Source organism: Aptenodytes forsteri, unplaced genomic scaffold, assembly GCF_000699145.1.
Source record: "Aptenodytes forsteri isolate BGI_AS27 unplaced genomic scaffold, ASM69914v1 Scaffold299, whole genome shotgun sequence".
In the NCBI taxonomy this organism is placed as follows: Eukaryota; Metazoa; Chordata; class Aves; order Sphenisciformes; family Spheniscidae; genus Aptenodytes; species Aptenodytes forsteri.
In genome coordinates this window covers 2238957-2247161 of record NW_008794154.1, presented here as the reverse complement: position 1 = coordinate 2247161, position 8205 = coordinate 2238957, and the positions used below count along the sequence as shown (strand labels likewise).

At 37.1% G+C, this 8205-nt stretch overlaps 1 protein-coding gene across 1 annotated transcript in view; it reads left to right on the top strand.

Moving 5' to 3' along the window:
* Positions 1-7975, top strand: part of PQLC2L (PQ loop repeat containing 2 like) — a 16244-nt gene extending 8269 nt beyond the window's left edge. Inside the window, exons 7-8 of the mRNA XM_009279097.1 lie at positions 519-704; positions 6971-7975. Coding sequence (XP_009277372.1) covers positions 519-704; positions 6971-7072 — 288 coding nt within the window. The 3' untranslated portion in view covers positions 7073-7975. The remainder of the gene's footprint in view (positions 1-518; positions 705-6970) is intronic.
* Positions 7976-8205: the final 230 nt, after the last annotated feature.

Genomic DNA, 8205 nt, shown 5'->3' with positions numbered 1-8205 from the left:
CTTTCCCCCCCCCCCCCCCAGCCTCTTCATTATCAGTATGTTTAAAAAAAAATAAAAACCACAACAGAAGACCTGAAGGTTTTACATTGTCAATTGTATACAGGCATTGATTATGGAAATGATTAGTTCATTTCCAAGCCTATTCATATTCTCCCTCTACCTTTTCCTTCACAGCTGGAATACCACGATATGTTCAAAAAGGTCTACTAAACAGACTGATAGAGCAACAGATTTCTTAAGAACTAAATATCATTTGGAAGCAGATTATCCTTGCTGCTTTGCACTTACATAAAGATTACATTAACCAGAGCTGCTTCTAAGAACAATTTCTGTAGTTTTCAGTGATATGTGCCGGAAGTACTAAGCTCGGAGGATTCAGAGCCCAGGAAGAGATGGACAAGAATGACTGAAAGTCTTTGGATGTGTTATAGTACAAAATGCCAAAATTATCTATAACTGGCTACTGTGGTACATGTTTTAACATTTCTTTGTATTTGTAAAAACTTCTTTCTATTTAGTTCCGAAGAAGATCAACAGAAGGCACCTCTTACTTGCTGTTTGCATTAGCCATGATGGGAAACTGTACATATGGACTGAGCCTTGTTTTGAAGATGCCAGCTGCTGAATCCTTCCGGGCCCCCTACTTTTTACACCATCTTCCATGGCTCATTGGGAGCTTTGGAGTTTTATTTCTAGACATTTTTGTATCCTTTTCCTGTTACAGCTAGAGTTTCTCAGGATAGGCTTGTTAATAAGTAGATAATAAATTAAGTGGATTTTTTTTTAAATCAAATTTTTTTGTATGATTCTAATCTGATCATAAAATCTTAACTTCTTTCTGAACAATAATTTGTATGCTTTTTATAATAATATTTCTTGATAAGAATAACAACTTTATAGCAAATATCTACATTAAAGCTACATTGCGCAGGTTAGTTTATATCTTGTAGCCAATATGTAGTATACTAAAAGTTGGGGGGAGGAGTTTTGCACATGTGGTGTTTTTCTTACATTTGCTGTCTGATACATGTAAAAAAACCCCAAACAAACAAACAAAACAAACCCCAAACCTGCTTGTTTTTAAATGCAAATATAGAATTATAGCTCTGAGAATTTGGTTAAATTGTAAATGTTATTGCAAGATTGCATTAACGTCAGAGACAAACAATGAGGTTTTGGCAAACTTAGTTTCAGAAAATAGCACTTAAGGGTAGCTGCAGCATTTCTTTGTTAACTGTATAATTCGGGGCAAAATCAGATGTGTTGAGACACTGAGTGCCTCTGAAAACCAGCAGCTATGCTCATTGACTCATGCTAAGGGCTGACTGACTACACAGTTATGTAGATTAGTATGCCAGTTTCCTGAGTCCTGAGCAAAATTAAAACACTATAATTTTTTATTCTTATATTCAGGGGACATACATAAGATGCCCACGTATATTAGTTATTGTTAGTCATCCTCTTACTAGATTGAGCATGAGCATTCTGTGATCAAGAAATTGAAAGCAAAATGTTTAGAGTAATATTGTACTTTTGCTTTAAAAGTCTAGTGAATGGTAGTGTGGTGGTACTTGGTCTTACTGTTCGCTATAGGTTTGTTAGTCTTGTTACTATAGCTTGTATTGCACTTAAAATAGTATAAAGAGGAGATTTTCTGATTTTTCCTGAAGTAAGAATTTTAGTTTTGTGTCTGAAAACGTCTTGGTACTTAGCTCTGTGAATTCAACCTATAAAACAGGATAAAATTAAGAGTGATTTCAGGACCATGCTGAAGCATATTGTGTTAATCCATTCCATATTAAAAGGAAGTTCTTTACCAGATTTACCTGGAACAGTTCCAGAAGTTATGATTCCCAGGCATCAGTCTTGTCTTTCTGATTAAAGTAATTTCATAAGCCACTCCAATTAGACTAGTGATGGGACAGCTGACCCTGGCTTTTGGATGGACTGTTAAATTATAATGTCATTCAGAATAGCCATCTGTGCTTTTTGCATCACCAGCCATGGCGATTTAAGTGGGCAGTTTAGTTAAACATTCTGCATTGTGGGAACATAATACCTCGCTACAGTGGTGAGACTAAACCGTGGTTCATGGCCCGTTTTGAAATAAATTGTAGTTTTATCTTTTTTGAGACAAGGCAGTTTCTTTTGCATGAGCAGACTGTAGGGATTCAGGGTTGCTAGCCCATGTGGCTGGTTTGAGCGCTCGGGCCTTTTGTTCCATGAACGAAGTTGTGACTCTTTCTTCCACCCCCAGCCCCCCAGCTGGAAACATAAACTGGCCAGTATTTATTTACCCAAAAAAACCCTAGAACTTGATCTTGATGACCCTTACAGTACGTTATATGCATATTTGCAGATGCCTTTCTATGATGTACTCTGAAAAGGAACTTGGCCACAAACCTCCCCCATCTCTGACCCTGCCCCAGGATTGCAGTGCCAGTGTGCACATGACATTAATTTCTGGGTTCTGTCTTGATTGGAGTCTGAATCCAATCTTGCTAATAGTCCTCCAGTTCAAATTATATTGAAAACAGATGCTTCCAAATCAGGTTGAGGAGCTTATAGGAATCTAGTCAAGTATATAGTGTTAGTTGAAAATGTATGAAGTATTTGTAATCAAGAGAAAACAAAAGCAGACCTCCTGCTTTGAGAAGCCCTGAAGGTATGGAAGTCAATGCTTTTAAAGAGAGCTTCATTACTGTCTCTTGCCAAGCAAGAAAATAAAAAATCTAACAAACTGGTATGTCATGTTGGACCAGAAAACGAAGAACAGGATCACCTGGGTTATGGAAAACAGAGGAATTAAACCAAAAAGTCATAATTTCTAAGAGGGAGGTGTTTCATAATCGATCATTTGTGTAACAGACAGTCTTTGCTTTGAGGAGTAGTCACAGAAATTGCCTAATTCTAGTAGACTTTTTTCCTGATAGTGTCCAGAGTTTCATTAGGTGGAAAGTAAACTCTCATTTCTCAAGGTCCAAGCAAGGATTAAGAGTTCACTTACTCTGTGTCTGCTGCAGTATTCTTTTGCTTCCATCTGACAAGGCTGGCATTGACTATTTTTAGAAACAAATGGACTCCAGATCATAGCTGGAACAGCAGCTCCAGCGTTACTTAGTGCAGGATTACACTGGAGTTGTTTCAGCTCAGTTTAACAGGATAACACGGTCATCCTGTTTCCTTGGTGTCTAAAGTTAAAGTTATTTGGTTGCACAATAAGCCAGTTATTTTCAATAAATAATGGAAGCGTCCAATTGTTTGTAAAGTGTGAATTGTCCTCCTTTTCATTTTAAGAGGAGTTTCATAGCATTACACATTTGAAGTAGAAATTGGACACGATTTTCTTTTGCAGGAAATGTTTCCTTCCAACCGCCGCTTTGCAGTGGAAGGTGGTTGGAGTTTCTCAAGAAACCACAAAACCCAGGGTTTAAATGGGCCTGATAGGGCACCTTGTCAATCAGAGACGCTTAGTCCAGGTTTGCTTATTTTAAGGTTCCATGGTGGACCTTATTAAAACGTTATTTTGTGTGCATGATTACTTCATGTTTCACTTGTACACAACGATGCAATACTACATATTTTAAAACATTAAATCGGTTGATAAGCAGTTCTGCCCTTAGACTTTTAGCAGCAGCCATCACTAAGTTTCCAAGAGACTGAATCTAGTGCAAGTTTTTCCAGAAAACTTTGTTCTTTTCTGTAAGTCTACTACCCTCTTTCACCCTGCTTCCTTCCTTCCCTGCTCCCACCAAAACCAAACAACTCTGCTTTGTGTTTAGTTCAGACAAAGCCCTTTACCTTTTTTTTTATTTGACATCACCCTATTGTCAGAGAACTGTGTTCAAATCCTCCACCTGTACTTCTTTTCATTAAGTGTAGCCAGGTTGTTACTAGATAGCCAAAGTATATTCAGCAAGAGCCAAGCTGTTGTACACAGACTCTTCTCTTGCACCTTTTGTGATTTGCAGGGCAAACACTTGGAATCCATTATATACTTCTACAAAACATCACGCTTTGTAATTTAATTACACTGTGTAAAGAATATAAGTCTGACCTGACAATTCAGCCAGGAGAGTTTCCCGGCCAAACATACAACTTCTTCTCTGCGCTCCTGTAAATAACTGTTTTTGTCTCAAAACTGTTTCATTTTTTGAATTGTCATTAAATTGTTTAATTTAATGAAACAAATTTGATACACTAGCTCAGTGGCTGTCATGAACTTTACTCTGCGAAGTCAGTTTGGTTGTGTCCTCCGCTTTGGGCTGTCTGCATGCTTAGGTCTTAAAGTTTCCCCCGAAAGTCAGACTTGAGCAGCAGGTTAGTTTCTATATTAAGTAGTCTGGGCAGTTTAGCTTTTATTTAAAAAATATGAGCGGCTGAGTACATATGCTACAAAAACATATTCTGGAAATACTGTTTGATAAGCTCCACATAACTTGTGTTTATAATTTATTCCTTCTTAAAAGCTCTGTTTTTGTTGCCAACTTAGTGGCTAAGAGTGATAATGCACAGTGCTACATCCCAGGCTTGTCCCAAGCCCACAGTATGATTTCAACAAATTTCATTCCCAGTTCACAGTTTCTTTTTCCACCAGTGCAACTATTAAGACTTGGGGAGGTGCTCAGCTGCAAGTACAGTTAGGCCTATAAAAAAGGAAAAAAGAAAGGCAGGAAATTTAAGTGGTAGCTATATATGCTGTAAAACTAATTTGCTAAGCTCTAAGAAGAAAGCATTCCCCACATAATACTATAGAAAGACTAAAATAGGAGTGCTGATCTGCTGTCTCTGAAGGAAATCCTGTCTAGTCTTTAGTTGGGGGCCCTCAGAGGTGGGATGCTGGAAAGCTTTGGGAAGGAGGGATAATTCTTGGGGCTCTGCCTAGGATGTAGAGAATTTCCTCTCCATCCATCCAGGCCGCCCAGAAAGCTTTCTTTTTCTCTCCTTATTTTTATAAATAATTACATACATTAGCCTCAAACTTCTCACAACCATGGTCTACCAGCCAAGTTATTTTAACTGATCTAAAGTGTTCCTGCTAGAATTCTATATGTCAGATTTCCTCCCAGAGAAACTATTTCATTTTTAAATTGGGTTTTTACGTGTAACAGTAGTGGTGATCCAGTCTCTATGAAAGTTGAACTTATATGAGCATACATTGGAATTTGTACAAGGCACCCGGGTATACTGATGACCACTTGTTTCTACACCACATGTAGAAACATGAAAGTGTTCCTGCTAGAATTCTATATGTCAGATTTCCTCCCAGAGAAACTATTTCATTTTTAAATTGGGTTTTTACGTGTAACAGTAGTGGTGATCCAGTCTCTATGAAAGTTGAACTTATATGAGCATACATTGGAATTTGTACAAGGCACCCGGGTATACTGATGACCACTTGTTTCTACACCACATGTAGAAACATGCTTTAAACATATACTGATGACCACTTGTTTCTACACCACGTACCTTTAAACATGCTTTCATGCAGATCCTTATGTTGGAGGCTCCCTACTTGACCTCATCTACAGCACCTGCTTCCACCCATCTAATGTCCTTCTCAAAACATTCTTCATCAAAGATGGATAGCAAGTAATGCTGGGTTTAGCATAGTCTGCTGCTGAAATCGCTCCATCTTTTAGAAAAAGAAAAAAAAAAGTGCCCAAAGTGAGCGAAAAAAGTAGGAGCTATAAACCCTGCCGTACAGAGAGTATTGCCACTTTGCTGGCTGGTGGTGGTTTGCCTTGGTGAAGACAGGCGTCTGGCACCTGCTGCTTTGCATTTCACGTCATTTCCGTATCTATTTACTGTGACTAGGAAATCTTTATTCTGTAAGATGCTATGCATATTTCTTAGAATGGAATAGAAAGGAACACTTAAGGGAAGAGCATAGCTGGATAGCTTTGCATGATAGCTTTATATCTTAAAACGGTATCTCTATCCGAAAACAAAGTGGTTTGTATCAAGTTCAGTACTCAAGTATAAAACTCCTCAACTATCTAGTAAAAATTCTGAAGAGTAAGACATCTCTCCTGTCTGCTCTAAATACACACCCCCATATTTTTTTAATTTAAAAGGCTATGTATGCTTAATGTCAATAATTTTGTTGGAGAGCTGGAACCATCAAGAAAAAGGACAAGTACATACTTGTTAATTCTTTTTAGATTAGCAGTATTTCGGATGGTCTGTTTTACAATAGAAATAAATAATTATGTCTAATTGCACAATTCTGTGTTGAAAATAGCATTAAATATTGAGTCATAGTGTTTGTGTGTCAGTGCTTGTAAATACCAAACCGCCTAGAATTTTGCAGGACATGAGAATTTTGTTTTCTGCTCAGGCCCTGCTGATCTATTGCTAAGAAAAGTTCTTAATGACTTCCCCTCCTTACCAGCATCTACCCTCAGCCCAGCCCACAGTATTTAGACCACTGAGGCTGGAGTAGTACAGGACAATACGTTTGATTCCACCATTGTTCCTAGATGAACCTTGTTCCTATTCTGCTTCTAATGAATTTCACGCTTAGGACCCTTGCAAACACGAGGATGAGGTAGTAAAGGATACTGTCGTATGTATTTGAGCCATATAACCAAGGGGGTCTGAAGTTTTGTGTAAGAATTTTTCTGTATGTTTCCTTTTCTAGTGTTGCAAGTAAAATATGATTAAACTTTTTGCCATAAAAAAGTACTGAAAATGAGCGTTAAGTGGGATTTGGAAAAGGTTATATGCTAATGTAGGAAATTCCACAGTCGGGATTAAATAAATGGATAATACTTACACCACAGTACATGAATTAGATACAGCAAGTTTTAAGCTTTCCTCTGCGGACTGTGGTATTCAGAGTCTGTGCCAGAACTAAATGGATGGCTGCTTTTATTCTGTACAGCTTATTTTGGCTTTAATTGAAAGCAAGTACTGCAAATGCTACCTCTGTATCCTAGTTAATTACTTCCTTACCCAAAAATAACAGATGACTGTGCAATTCATCCTGTATCGTCAGCACAAGGAAAGACAAGCTGGTTTAGCAGCACTGGAAGTGGAACCATTACTGGTGAACGAGGCGACTGCCTAGTATCAGGCTGGATTCGGCTCCTGTTTTCATTGGATTTTGCTCTTGGATGACTTTGACAAACAGTTAAGATTGCAGTTGCTTAGGGACCAAATTTATTACTTATTTTTTATTATTTATTTTGTTATTAATTTGTCATTACTTATTTGCAAATGACATGCCAATAATAAAATATTTAATATTTACTGTGTTGTTTCAGGATAGATACAATTTTTTTTTCCTGATTTTTTCCCATTTTAGCTCTTTCTCCCCAAAGTGTGATATGGAGTCACAGCACTAGGTGCTGTAGAAATATTTATTTGACATCATGATGCAGTGCATATCGTAGGATGACTATTTATTTTTAGATGAACATGTACATCTAGTTAACGGTAGTGTGGCTGGTTTAAAAACAATGGACGAGATTACCCCTGTGCCTTGAACCCATCCTGGAGTTACAGACTGCTCAGTCCTATTGCACTGTATGTCAGATTTGGCCTTTTTTATTCACACTCAATTTTGTATGCATCAGAAGAAAAAACATCCTATAATTAAGTAACCTCAGAGCAGGGCATCTGTTACTGAAGCAAAAGCAGAATCCTGGTGTAAGTTGGTGGGAGCCTCATGTACAGCTCATTGCAGAGTATCACTATGCATTTTATTTTTAAGAGTTAAAGCATTTATACATCAATACCTGTGTGTTCCAAGGAATACAATTACTGTATGTCATCATATACCCCATATAATCTTTTTGTACAGCATGCATTTTCTTTGCAAGCTTCTGGTGTTTTAAGAAAATAAAAAAAAAAAAAAAAATTAGAAGCTAAGGAGACTGACCTTTGCAATTGCGGATTTTTTGCAATACTGTTGTGTTTGAAGAAAACTTTAATAAAATTACCTCAAAGAATAAAGTTGTTAATATTTCATTGAATATATGTATAATGATTCACTCTTCAATAAATAAGTTTGTGAATAAAAGAGCTGTTTTTTAATAAAGGTCAATATGAGCATTTTATACATTTGTGGGCTTATCCTGACGCTCATTCCCTTTGATTTCAGATAACAAAGGGGCGCGATTTAAATTTTGTTTTTAAATAATAAAAACTAATAAATAATCAATTTCTTTTTAAATAATAAAAGAAACCAATGAGTGCAAT